Source organism: Candoia aspera, chromosome 1 (assembly GCF_035149785.1).
Source record: "Candoia aspera isolate rCanAsp1 chromosome 1, rCanAsp1.hap2, whole genome shotgun sequence".
Taxonomy (NCBI): domain Eukaryota; kingdom Metazoa; phylum Chordata; class Lepidosauria; order Squamata; family Boidae; genus Candoia; species Candoia aspera.
The window spans coordinates 160080194-160094864 of NC_086153.1; the positions used below are offsets into that span (position 1 = coordinate 160080194).

The 14671-nt window shown below is 39.5% G+C and overlaps 1 protein-coding gene across 9 annotated transcripts in view; it reads right to left on the minus strand.

Annotated features, from left to right (window-relative positions):
- The window catches only part of AFTPH (aftiphilin), a 44086-nt gene extending 32023 nt beyond the window's left edge, over positions 1–12063 (minus strand). For 5 of the 9 annotated variants that reach the window (XR_010068816.1, XM_063316759.1, XM_063316749.1 and 2 more), the window contains exons 1-2: positions 11931–12063; positions 1932–3705 (exon numbers count right to left, since the gene is read on the minus strand). Coding sequence is in view for 8 of the 9 variants with exons in the window: in XM_063316759.1 (XP_063172829.1) it covers positions 1932–3674 (1743 nt within the window). In the remaining variant the exon portion in view is untranslated. The other 4 variants (XM_063316728.1, XM_063316712.1, XM_063316734.1 and 1 more) reach the window with 4 other exon arrangements.
- Between the last annotated feature and the right edge of the window lie 2608 nt (positions 12064–14671).

The window sequence follows — 14671 nt, forward strand, 5'->3', positions numbered from 1 at the left end:
TAATAAAATATCTAGGATCTCATTAACACTACAAAAATACTTGAAAAAGTTTTATCTACTGTACTTAAAAGCAAGGAAATCTCATCAGTGAATTCTTACAATGTTGACTTTTGTCAACTTTTGGTTGAAAGTTTTTGAAGACACTAAGAAAATCACCCATTACTCTTTTGTAATGAATCAAGAACTTGATTCAATTCCTTTTGCGAGAGCCAGTTTGGTCTAGTGGTCAGGGCAACTGGCTAGAAACCAGGACTCTGTGAGTTCTAGTCCCGCCTTAGTCATGAAAGTTGGCTGGGTGACCTTGGGCCAGTCACTTGTTCTCAGCCCAACTTGGTATAATGTAGACTAGCCTCCTCGTGGTGCACCCCGGGCAATGTAACTTGTCACGGCTAAATAGTCTATACATCTGGCTGCTGGACCTCACAAGGATTTCCCAGCAAGAAAAAGCAGCATGAACACCTAACTGCTATGCCATACGATTTTTTTAAAAAAAATCCTTTTGTTAGCTGCCAAGCTTATCGCAAAACAGCAGAAATTAAAATACATCTTCGATTGGCTCAATATTTTTTAATATGTGGAAAACTGCTCTAAAAAAATGAAAGTTTTGAAAAATCCTGCAAAAGAAATATAGTTTTCCACAAACCTGATTGACAATTAATTATATTAACAATATTTCTCCTGACAGAATAGTTTTGCCTATATAAACATCATTTCGGGCAGAAATAATAAATAGATGTTTACAATATATCTACTTCCTTTAAGATAATGTATTAAACAAAGTTAAAACTTTAAAAAGTGAAAATTTGTTCAACGTATGCAAGTTTATATATATTCTCTGCTGAAGTTTAATTTTTTTAGACTCAATTGTATAGTCTAAACCGGTGTTTCTTAAACTTTTTTCTCTCAGGACCACTCCCCACTTTTAAAAATCATGGAGGATCCCAAAAGAGCTTTTGTTTGTATGGGCTATATTTATCAAAATTTACTATATTAAAAATTAAAATTGATGCATTTGCTGCTGCTACTGCTTCTCACAATTTGTTTGATGAGACTTTAATTCTGTATTATTTTTCAAGATAGGCTCACAAATAATTTTGATTTTGTGGACCTGTGAGAGGGTCTTGGGAAACCCCCACGGGTCCTAGGACCACACTTTAAGAAACATTGGTCTAAACTATCAGCATATTTCTTCTATCAAAACACTGGATACATCATGAAGCGGCACTGCAAAAGTTCACAGAACATTATTTTTACTTTGCTTCCTTATTTTTGGTAAGGAATATTAAACAACTTTCCTCTAATATCTGAAATGTACATTAATTTAATTAAAATTGCATTGCAAATTAAATCAAACTTTTTTCCATCTAAAAAGTGGGAAACAAGGGGAATACATACCTTCCATTCTACCAGACAATACTAAAATAATTCAGTTATTTTTTAATAATTCAGAAAAGCTATATATCATCTCAGTTGCCGAATAAACAAGTGCTTCCCAAAATACATTAAGGTACATATTGAATTATTAAATATATGCTTCGTAAAGACAGTTAGTAAGCCCTTCTGTTTGACATCGAAGTGATGATCTGAACTGTAGTGTATGTTGTTTGCATACACTACAGCTTTTGGCGGTCCACTCACTCTGTTGTACTTCAGCCATCCCCATCAGCACTGCAGAGCTACTTGTGGAATTCAGGTTAACAGCATTTAACATAGCACAAAGTACTATGGCCAGGAAGACGTTTCCTGCAGTGTGAGGGGTCATGTCCACAAAGTAAAACTGGCAATCTAGCATTTAGTCCCAAATGCCCTTCACTTAGTATAGGGTAGTCAAACCAACAGCATATGCTTTTCTACTGTGAAAGGAAAAATATTTCTACTGATCAGGGAAGGGAAAACAAAAAACAAACACACAAAAAAGACATGGTAGTTACCTGAGCTGAAGCTCGCAATTCTTGCGACTGCTCACTGCCAGTTTGTACACTATTCATTGTTGGATTAACTGAATCTTCAGCAGCATAAGTTGTGCCAACTGTATGGGATGGCCACACATCTTCTCTAGGATGAGATTCTACCATTTGTTCGTCTTCAAAAGTAGCCCACAAGCAGCTTTCTTTTTGTTCAATTTCAAAAGCATTCCACTCTGTAGCTTGGTTACAACCAGCAGAACTAAAGTCCGAAAATTCATCAGAGTCTGGAAATCTTTTTGTCCCTGAATCAAAATCTCCAAACTCATTATCATCTCCATTTTCCAATTCTACAGAGGGCTTTATGTTCTTGCTAAAACCAGAATCAACCATTGGATGTTCTTCCAACAGAGTACTTGAAATCTCATTTGGTTGACCAGGAGCTACCTTTGTTGATTGCTGATGAAGACTATTAGCTGTGGATTCACTACATTCATTACTTAGTCTACTGAGGTTTTCAAAAGGGGGTTGAAAATGTTCTTGGCTGGCAGAAGCTTGAACACTATCAGCAAAAGCAAGAGATCCATTACTGACTATACTAAAATCACCAAAATCATCTTCACTAACATCACTACATGATGCATGTCCAGGGTCACTTTCACCATTTTTAATTACTTCAGAATCATTTACCTTCTTGTCACTAGGAAGACTGCTAAGACTTTCAAGCCTACTTAGGCTAAGGTCTGCTGTTTTTGCAGCATCACTGGTCCAAGACAAAGTATGTTCTTTGTTGTTTCCGGTGCCACACTCCCCGCTTTCTTCAGTATTTTCAATTGTGCCTACTGAGTTCACATTTATTTGTACAGAAGAAACAATGTCTTTTTCAGCCTTCACATTATTTATTACTAAATTAGTTTTTGAAATGCAGATCTGTTCACCTTCAGTGAAAGTTTCCCCTTCATGTTCACAGCTTTCTTCCAAAGTAGCTTCCTTCATGGATTCTGCCTCTCCAATTCTATTTACATAATTTTCCTGTGCATTTAATAATTCTTTTTCACTAAAATATTTGCATATTTTATTTTTTGTTTCTTCTACCTGGGTTGTTTGTTTATGTGAGAATGTGGCAAAATTCTCTTCTGTGCTGGGTACAGAATCCAAATTTAATTCAGTACTATGAATGCTAATTGTTTTTAATCCCTTTGGGTCATTGACATTGTCCAGATCCTCTACTCCCTGAGAACTTGCCGTGTCTGGTTCTGAAAATCCATTTGTTAGAACTTCTGGGCATAGTAGTCTCTCACCATTACAGGTATCTATTTGCTGATCTTCACTTGGAACTTGCAGATCAGTCCTAATAATTTCAGAATATGATGATTCCAGTATCCCAGCTCTCGTTATTTCTACTGGAATGACATCATCAAATGATGTACCCAAGTTTCTACACTCACATTTTTCTTTAGTACTATCAGGAAGTTCTTTTATAGAACTAGGAAGTTCTGCAATGCTGTCTTTAGTGTTACTGTATCTAATTGTGGTAAAAGTTATAACACTATCTACCCTTCCTGAGTAATCGGAGTTAAATGAAGACTTATGTTCTTCTTTTGAACTGGAATACTCTGATGTAAAATCAAAGCTTACGCTAGTACTTCCAACATCAGAAAAGCCACCAAAATCACCAAACTCTTCTTCCTCCTCCTCCTCCTCCTCATCTGGTCCGTTATCTAGTGGGGGAGGGGACGAAGAATACATTCGAACGATGTCTGGTTCCATTATTTAGTTCTTCATAGAAATTAATTTGCACCTGTAAGAAGAAAATAAAAATTCACTAAAACAGATCAGATGTTGAATACTAACCATTATACCACTGTAGTTGATATAATTCCTTATCTTGTATAATACATAACAAAATAAAGACTTCAAAGTTCACCAAATAAGTATTTCTAATCACAGCCAATTAGAAGATGCTAAAATGCCCACCTTAAAACTGGGCATTTTCTGGTAACTCAGCTATCCACTGCCAAAATCACACATTTCTCTGTGATTAGACCTACCATTCCACTATTTTATTACATCACAAGCACATATAATTATTACATCACAAGCATATTTAATTTTACAATTAAACAGAAATAATTGCCCCAGATCTGCATTCATCCTTGAGATAAAATAAGAGGGAAAATAAGCTATTCTACTGCCATAGCTTGAAAGACCAGCTGCTTTGAACTCTCTCCAATTGTCATGCAGCCAGCAAGCACTCCATCACACACTGTTTTCAGCCCAGCAGGTCATGGTAAGAGTTGTAATTTCTGAGATCTAATATACCAGCTTGCTTTTATCCTTCATCTTCCCCATGATCACTTTTCCTTGCATGTCATATATTTTTTAGATTTTAAGAATGAGATCAGGAACTATTTTGCTACCAATATTAATAAGCTGTTTTGGAAGCCATTTTGCCTAAAAAGCAGGTTAAAAGATGTAAAATCATATAAACACAATAAGCATCTGCAAGCAAAAATGTGGTAAAACCTAAAGATTAGATCAGCCAAAAACAATTACAGTAAATGAAGGGCAGTTTTAAAGGACTAAAGTAGGTTATATCACAAAGGATCATTATTAAGCATGGATTTGCTTGAACTACATATATAAAATGTATGAACCCCATTTAGATGCTTGAGTTCTGAGTGTACTGATGGTAAACGAAGTACTCTCTCTTCAGACCTCATTGCCACTTGTTGAACAGAACATCTATCTTCTGAATAAGGATGAAAGTCTGAGAGGTGGTTAACTATGGGTAGTAAATGATCCCCTCATAATTACTTGCCCCTTTTACTATTAAAAATACATACCTTCTTTTTCTGCCTTTCTCTCTCTCTGTTTGTATCCACCATAGTTTAGCTATTTTTAAAAAAATGAATAATCAAATTGTATTAGATGTGGGGGTTGCTGTGCCACTTCACTCTAAGAAAATAAATTGAGCTCGCTGAGCCACTAAAATAGGTACCATAAATGCTATGTTACCTAGATAGATGAAATCAAGCTGCTTACAACAGAGGCAAAATTTTGTTTTTTGCAGCTTCAAGCTTTCAGATCCACACAAAAACAGGTAACTGTTCAAAAATGAATGTGAAATACGTAGTGTTAAAAATAGGACTTTGGGGAAGAACCACACAAGGCTGCAATATGAAGTAACAACCTAACCTCTTAAAGATATAAAGAGATGTAATATTATTTATATGCTAATTATCAATATTCCATTTTCTTCCCTCAATATTTTCTGGACAGAATCCAGGATAAGGTAATGCACATAGGGTTTGTTTTGATTTTTAATGGGGAGGATACAAGGTGCAAGTTTCATCTCCAAGTTAACAGTGTCCCTAAGCATATAATGGTACTCATTTACTTCTATAGGTAAAGGCAAAAAAGCTGTTAGAATAATTTCCTGATGAACCTCAACATATTCTTCAGCTACAAAAATTGCTCCACAGTTTATGCAGAGGCATGGTTTAGTTCTGCAGGTAATTATGGGAACAAAAATTTAGTAAAAGGGTATTTTAAAAAATTATTTATCTACACACTGACACACACAAAAGGCTCAGGCTTGGAGGGATAGTGAAAATAGGAATGAGAGAAGCTGTTGTACCTATTTTGTAAGGCTGAATTAATCTATATCTCTGGCATTTTCACTTTCTTAATTAAATGTAATGGAACCTGTCCTTGGTTATTCAACCTTAAAACTGCTTGCTTGAGGGAATTTTCTGTTTTTTACACTAAAATTGACAAACTTGAAAGAGAAAGATGCTGTTTGTGGTAAGTATTTTAAGCTAGAGAGAAAAACAGCATGGATCTCTCAACAACACATCTTCCCACGCTTACTTTATTTCATTGTTTGGTCAGATAGTTTCCTCCACAGATTAAACAATTTGATTTTAGCAAAGCATTTGACAAAGTATACCATGTCATTTTTATCAGCAAGCTAGTACAGTGACAGCTGGCACAAATGGACATATAGCTGGCTTAATAACCAACTCAAAAGAGTACATCAACCACTCATCATTCAACTAGATGGAGATACTGAATTGGGTATCACAAGGGTCAAGCTTCGTTAATGATTTGTGTAAAGAGGTGGGGGTATGCTTATTAAATTTGAGGGGGATAGTGATTACCTTGGAAGATAGGAAAAAATTCAAAATGTTGTAAAGTTAGAGAAATGGGCTAAAAGTAATAGAATGAAATTTAACTCAGATAAATGCAAAGTTCTTCCTCATAAAATGCATAGGTATGACTCTGCAACAGTACTTGTGGAAAAGATCTTGAAACAATAGTTGAGTATATATGAGCCAGCAATGCGCTGAGTCTGCAAACATGGCAAATGCAATTTTAGGCTGCATAAGAAGAAATACAGTTTCCAAACAACTGAAGTAGTTCTACTTTATTCTGCATTGCTCAGAACCTACATCAACTACTGTGCCATACTTTAAAAAGGATTCAAATGAACTGGAACAGGATCAGAGAACAGTAATGAAGTTACAGTGACAAGAAACTTAAATCTCATAAAGAGAGACTGAAAGAACTGGGAATGTTTTGTCTTGATAAAAGAAGACTGAGGGAGAAAATAAGATCAAGGGGAAATATCATAGCACTTATAAGTTGCCTGAAAAAATATTACTTACTAGAAGATTAAGCCCTGTACTCAAAAATCCCAGAACACAGGGTATGAAATGATGGTTTTCGATTAGAAGGCGGCAGATTCCACTGGATGTTAGGGAAAAATTTCTAATAGTATAAGCAGTTCAATAATGGAACCAACTATTCAGGGGGGTAGTGAGATGTGGTGAGTTATTCTCCCTCAAAGGTGTTCAAGTACAGGCTAGATAGAAATACAATGCTTTACTTTAGATTCCTGAACTGAGCAGAGGTTGGACTCAATCATCTTCAGTAAATGCCCCCTTTCAACCATATGATTCCTTACATTTCAGTAGTTAACCATATAATCCCAACTCTCTGTTGATTATTCCTTCATAATGGAACTGTCCATTTATTCCATGACTGTTAACTTTATCTACAAGCCTCCACAGTTGAGTTTTGGTTACAGAATAGGGGATCCTCTCAGCTCCCATGAATAAAAGTGGGACTTTCATCTTTTTTTCCAGCAACATTATGAAAATTCACTGTAGAGAGTTTGACAGTGAGGAAGGCTATGCTAGCAAACACACAAGTAAGCGAATTTCAAATTTTTCCTCATACTCTGTACGTAGAACCTTCAGCTGGATCAGAATTCCTCTGGTAAGAGGGCAAAAGTCTGCTATAACAATGTTAAGACAACCGTTTTTAAACTCAGCACAAAGTCTGTAACCTTAACATGTCTCAAATAGAGCGAAAATATTGAAACCACATTAAATTAAACTGCAATTTTCATTTGATATTTGTATTACAATCTAATATTTACTTCTCAATAGAGTCACATATACATTTACAATCTGTGTGAAGGTTTCTCTGAAGTCACATTCAACATTTCTTTGAATTCACACTAAAAAGTAAATCCTTCTGTACTTAGCTTAGCCAGCCTAAGTTTACATCATCTATAATGTATTACTTGATTGCATCTAAAGTTGCTCTTTTAGAAACACTGTTGTAGTAGTATTAAGTGATGGTTGCTATCTTTCATTTGCTTCTAATGGAAACATGAATTCAGGATATACCATTTCCTTAGTGGCTACCATCTTTAGTTTATTAACATTCCTATCCAGAGTGGAACATCCTACTGAATTTTAACCACATATGCTCCATGAGAATATATGCAAACACATGGCATTGTACAACTAACACTGAACAAATAATTAACTTAGCTCTTTTGTCTTCCTTTTAAGTAGCAGAAATTCACATATACCTCTTGAGATTTGGGAAGAACTTACAGCTAGAGATGTCTACTTCATAATATATTTTAAAAAGCAACTGAGAACTGATAGCTTCTCTCAATCATATTAATATTCAATTCCAATACCTATTCAATATCAGAATTGAATGTTTTGTTCAGCAATTTAGGGCAGTGGTAACTGTGAATAAAGAATAAATGCTGTCCAGAGTATAGCAGAGTCCAGGTATAAAACAAGAGGCCAAACTTGTTCTGTTTTTTTTCCCCTAAAAAATTCAGTATCTTCATAATAGGCATGCTATCTCATTTCATTTACACTAATTATGGGTATTATTTAGTTTGATCATCATGTTCTGGAACTGTAGTCATTCCAGAAATAATGTTGTGGAAGACCCAGAATGGTATAGTGGTAAAAGTAATAGAAAGTAATAGACAAAGACCTAGGAGACACAAGTTCAGGTCTTCGGCCATAGAAGCTCACTGTGTCTCTTTGGTACAAGTCATTCTGTCTCAGTCCAACCCCTTATAGGATTGCAGTTGTGGGGAAAAACTGGAAGAAGGAGTGAAGCTTCTGGAGAAAGGCAGGATATAAATTTAACAACTAAATAGTTGTTTTCACCTACTGTAACCAGAGTAAAAGTTATCTGGAAATACTATTGGACTAGTGTTGGGGTGAGATAGTAGCCCTACACATGCCTGCTTTTCCTCCTTCCCTTTCCCATAATATTATAGATACTAGACAGCTATTATCAATCAATGCCAAATAATGTCCATTTAATTTAGGTACATAGGAAGGTACAAAGGATCATGAGTCTTCCGCATTACTTTCCCCAGTGCTTTTTCTCATAGACACAAGGCACAAGACAACTGAATAAGACCATATTAATTCATACACATCTATCAATAGGATCAGTATGGTATGAGAATGACACTGCTTACAAGGACAAAAGGCAGGAAAAAGTAGGAACATACAATACATTCATGTTAACAGTATTATATACATAGTAAAATAGAACCCATGATTGAACAAGGGAAAGCAATAATAAAAAAAACAAAATAACTGGAGTATCAGGCAAGAATCAGGATGAGAGACTGAAAAAAAAATTCCAGTTATTCATTCAAAAGAAAAAGTGCTTTCACACATAGAGAGGATGTAGCATTACTGCAGTAACAGAAAATGTCTACCTATTCCTCTCTTACCATCATCCAGAAAGTTGCAACTCAGGCAATCAACTGCAAGGGTCACACTACTTTGAGGATGGAAGTGTTGGTTCCTCAATTCAGTATTCCCCTCTCCTCCCCCAATGCCTTTGCCTGTTCCACTAAGCAAGCAGAAAAGGCTAACTTTCCACCCCCACATTAAAACACAATACTATACTTGCTGTTTTAAGGCACCAGGCTCCCAAATTGCATATTGGAGGCAAAGTTTCATGAAGGACTTTGAGTTGGAGACAGAGCAAGTTAGAGACAGATATCCTGCTTTAAGTGAGTTAAAAATCATGCTGCTGGAGTTTGTACAGAGTCAATAGCAGTAATAATTAGTAACAAAAAGTTAGTAGGAAAACCAAAATATCTAGGGCAGAATCACACAAATATATGTAACCCCCAGTATTTAACGTCATAACAAATGTTTTGGAATTTCCTTGCCTTGATTTAAATCCTAAAGCATTTATACAATGTATCAGTCCTGGAACTTTTTATAACTCAGATTGAAGTTATCTACCTACCACACTTTTACCAGGTTCTATACTAAAGATTTGTGTTTATTATATTTAATGTAGGGACAGATTTAAGGTTAGACATAATTAGAATAGACCCACTGAAATTTAAGTTCACCAGCTTAATGAAACTAAGTACTGTATACCCCATTCATTTCAATGGGTCTACTATTTATGTTTAGTGTGATTCCAACCCCAAATTTAATTTTGCTCACAGGGCTATTATTACATCTATCAGATTTATTTATTTATTTTCACCTGACTCTCAGATGACTCTGGGTGGCTTACATGATTATAAAAAGAAAAACGTAATTAAAAAAGAAAAGAATATACACACCTAGACAAAATCACACAATGTAAAAGAAAGCCACCTGGGTTTCAAACAACCTAACTCCAGGCTTGGGAGCAAAGCCCATTTTTAAAGATTTAGGGAACCTCTGTAGGGTGGGAGCCATGCAAATTTCTGGGGGCTTGCTGTTCCAGAGGGCAAGTACCAGAACACAGAAGGAGTGCTTCCAGGGTCCCATTAGATGACTGTTTGATTGAAGGGATCAGGAGTATCCCTACTCTCCCCTATCTTACTTGATAGGCAGAAACCACTGGAGACAGGTGGTCCCTCAAATAACCAAGCCCTATGCCATGAAGGGATTTATAGGTGACAACCAGCACTTGAAGTCAAGTGGCAACCAATGCAGCTCACATAGCACTGATGGAACATGGCCATTTAAAGCATCCCAATTATTGCCTGTGCTGCTGCATTCCCTCTTGTTTACAAGTGCAGGAAATTTCAAAACAAAGAGTACAAAGTAAGGTTTGCTTTCTTTGAGTAAGGTCACATATGAATTTTTACAGCATGGCAGTTTAGTAACTTCTGCATACACTTTATTAATACAAAAATATGCCTTTAAAAAGGAGGGGGAACAGGGTCAAATGAAGAGAATTTTGTTTCTTAAAAGATCAGTGAAAAAGTCATCAAAAAACTTGACGACCAGGAGGGAGCCAACAAATGATAGCATTTTTTTCTCCTTCTATAAGGGAGAAAGTTCATTCTTGAAGAGAGATACTTGACTTCATGTCTCTCCTCCAGTTGCAGGAAGCACTCCTCTGATATCACAAAGAACTAAACAGTTATACTGCTGAGGTATTTTGAGAAAAGCAGCAAATCTTTTGAATCCAGTGCATTTCTATTCCTTGGCATGCTGCTAGAAAAGGGGAGGGGTGGGAGAACTGTGGCGGGTCTGAAGCTGGTGTAGTTTGTGTCCATCAATTCCAATGGAAGAAAACAAAAGATGGGAGGGGGAAGGGGGTAGTTCAATACTTTTTATGAGAATTTTTAATTGAAACCCACTTTTTAACCTTTGATGTAATGAGAAAACTAAAGATTTAATAAGTGTCAACTTCCACAATGTTGCTATGGCACTAAACAACTGTATAACAACTAATTTTTTTGCTTTCAGAATTAAGCAGTGATCCTCTGGCACTTTTCTGACAATCAAAAAGAAGGTTAAAACAAAAAATGTATAATAATAATAATAATAATAATAATAATAATAATAATAATAATAATATCATCTTTCAGATTGGAATTGCCTAATAAACTCATCTTAAAGTGCAAGTGGGTAGGTGGGTGGGTAGCTAAACCCCCCTGGAAAGCAATTCTAGCAGCCTAATTTGTGTCACACTCCTGCAGTGAGAAACTGGTATGGCACAGTGCAAACTGGTATGGCACAGTGCCAACTAGAACAAAATTACCACTGCTTGATCCATCCTCACCTATGGAGGAATGAAACAGATGGAAAGGAAAAGAGATGAAGAAACCCCGGTACTTACAGGCCAGAGATGCACCAGCTACTGCCTCAGAAGAACAAAGACAGAGACAGCTTGGGAACAACTCCAAAAGAAACCCAACACCTTTGACTGCCCAAACCAGGCCAGAGCATACCGTCATGACGACACGACTCATTCCTCCATCCCTTCCCTGGTTGTTTTCTTCCAACTTTCAAAGGGAGGAAATACGCTCGTCTATAATTGAGAGGAAGAGGAAGCGCCGGAATAGATTACGGTTCCTTTCCACTTCGCCTTTTCCAAAGACACCTTACAAGAAACGCTCCACGGGCGCCCTGTCTCCCGAGCCAGGCGGAAAAGAAGCTGCTCGCTCGCGCCCGGGTTTACACCCCCGCCACTCGGGGAAGGAAACGAGGGACCCCGACCGGCGGGTTCCCCTTAAGACCCAGGCGGTGCGTTTCCACGGCGAAACGAGCCCGGAGTGAAGAGGGAGGCTGGGGCATAGGCGGCGGCGGCTTCTCTCCCACCCTCCGGACGCCCGCCCTGGGAGACAGCAGGCAGCCGAGGCGGAGGGTCCGCCTGGCCGTCCAGCCCTAAGCCCGACGCTTCAGACCTGGCGTCGGCAGCGGCAACAGTAGCCGCGCTCCTTACCTTTGGGCTCCTGCAAGGGCAGCTGGGCCGGGCATGGCCGGGCCAGACCGGGCTGGGAGGGTGACTCGAGGCCTCCCGCAGCAACCGCCATTAAGGTGAATCCATCTCGAACTTCCCCCTCCCGCCCCAGAGCCCAGGAAACGCCTTGGACTGACCCACCTCCCCTCGCCGCCCACTTAGTTCGCTGCTTCCCAGCACGCCGCGCGGCGGAATGCTTCCCTATCTCTATGTGTCCCACCACTACACTACATCCTGTGTCGACGTCACGTCCGTCAACGGGTAGGGGGCTTTTCCCATCCTTGGAGCCCATACAGTTAGGAACCGCAGCTTCAGGCCGCGGCCCTATCTGATGCACTTCATCTACTTACGCTTGAACAGGCTTTTCTGTAACTGCTTTCGATCTAGTGGCCCAATGGTGAAGGGATCTGTTTCGTTCTATAAATTCGGTACTCTCACGGAAAGAAGCGAAGGAAGACCACTTCCGTGGTGTTACTCAGGCAGGCATCAGAAGTCGAGCGTCTCTTTACCTTTTCCCATGCTCCAGTCTATTTACCAAAGTAAGCGAGATCCGCCATGTTAAATGTGGGCACGCTTGATCCATAGCAAAGTGGATTGGCCATCTTGAAGTTTGCAGGAAGAGGAAGCCCAATCGGTGCATAGGCAGCCATGTTTGGTGAGGGCAGTGTTGCCCTTGGTTTGCGGAAAGAAGACGCCAGCGGCTCGACTTGCAGTGTACGTCAGTTACTGCTTCGCGTACCGCTTGGCCTTGCTGCTGCTTCTGCAGTGCTGACACCTGCGTGCGCTCCAGGGACAGCTCGGATCGCAGGCGAAGAGGGCGGTGCTTGGAATCCTAAAACTTATCGAAATAACTTTTACGGTCGGGTTTAACCTGTGAATGCTGGAAAGGCCACCGTGAGATTTATAGAGGTCTTAGGGAATCCAAGATTCACAAAGCTGACGAGGTCCCGCGGGAAAAAAGTATCATCTTCTCTCTATCCTCGTTTTTTCAAGTTTGAAGCGCAAAGCATGCTAAGGTGATGCTTGTCCCTGCCGACTTATACTAGGAAAGCGATGCTTCGTACCGGATGGATTTGAATTCGGGTTTCTCTTAGTTTGGTATAGTGGTTAAGGCACCAAGCTGGAATCGGGGAGACGTGAGGTCTAGTTGTGCCTTAGGCACGAAGCCAGCTGGCTGACTGGGCCAATCACTCTCTCTCAGACCTGGGAAGCAGACAAGGGCAAACCTCTTGTGAAAAACCTTGCCAAGAAAACTGCAGGGGATAGTCCAGGCAGTCGCCGATACTGACTTGAAGGCACCCCCCACCCCACCTAAGCCTATCCAAATGACCACTTCCTTGCTTTCATTTCCAAACTGTGTTACCTGGACTGCCAAAATCCAAACAACTAGATGGCTAGAACAACTAGAAAGAGTGAGGATTTTTCATTCTGAAACATCTCTTTGCTGCCAACTAGTCCGTCCAGATCTGGGAGCCCCATCTTGTCTTAAGGTCAGGGCCATGAAAAAAACAAAAGGAGTCTGTAACCACAGGCACATCTAAACTTAAAACCACTTCAGAATTTTACACAGGGTCTTTTGAAAAAAGCAGAACAGCCACAGTTTCAACACAAAATAGTGTGCGGCCCATTCTGTATTCTGTACAGAAATTTAATCCCCACCTCAGGAATGTCTCTTTAATCTGTTGAAACGAGGAAGAGGTGGGATTAGGAAAGGGGAAAGTAGGTGTGTCCAGCCCACTTGGTCTGATCCCTAAACATTCAGCAGGGTTGGTCCAGTTAGAATATGGATGGGAGACCATTTGGAAATCCTAATGATCTAAAGTAGATTCAACTTGGTGCTTTAGAAAACATTCTGGAAAAGAGCAATGGCAAGCCATCATATTTTATTACTCAATTGGCATGACCATAAAATTAGCAGGAGATGTTGCACTTGCCTAGAGGGAATATTTGTCCTTTTATATGTGGCTTCAATTCAACTGGCATTTACAGGTAGTTCTCAGTTGATGACCACTCATTCAGCAACCGTTCAAAGTTGCAATGGCACTGAACGAGTGGGACTTACGACTGGTCCTCGAAGTTCCAAAGCTGTCGCAGCACCCTCGCTGTCACGTGATTGCGATTCAGGCACTTGGCAACTTCCCTGCCTGCACTCCACAGTGACTGCCTGCCTGGCCACGCTCACGCAGTGCTGCAGCACCCCCTACCCCCCAGCTGCACTCCATAGCACTGACCCTCCTGCCGGCCTCCTTGCAAGCCGCCTGGGACTTGTGACTTCCTGCTGGCTTCCCCATTAACTTTGCTTGTTGGAAGCTGGCAGGAAATCACAAGTCGCAGTCACATGAGTCCCTGCTTAACAATGGCAATGGGAACTGCTAGGATTGCTGTCACTAATTCTGGTCCCAATTACCATCATAACCAGAGGACTGCTTGTACTTTGGAGACAAAGATGTATATCTATGCCTGATACTGACATTAAAGCTAACAAAACTGCTCTGCAATGTATGGGTGGCCACTAGATAGGAGTAGAGTCAAGGGCATCTGAATCTTTTTACTGCCACCTAATGATCATTGGGATAATTGCAGGTCAGATGTGTTAGGTTGACTTATGTAAACCTGCTGCCCAGGATGAAAACAATTTCAGTGAAAGAATAGTTGGTATTGGGATCATCTGTCTAATAATATTAGTCTTCCCTGACAGATGGATTTTGGATTACAGTGCCTGT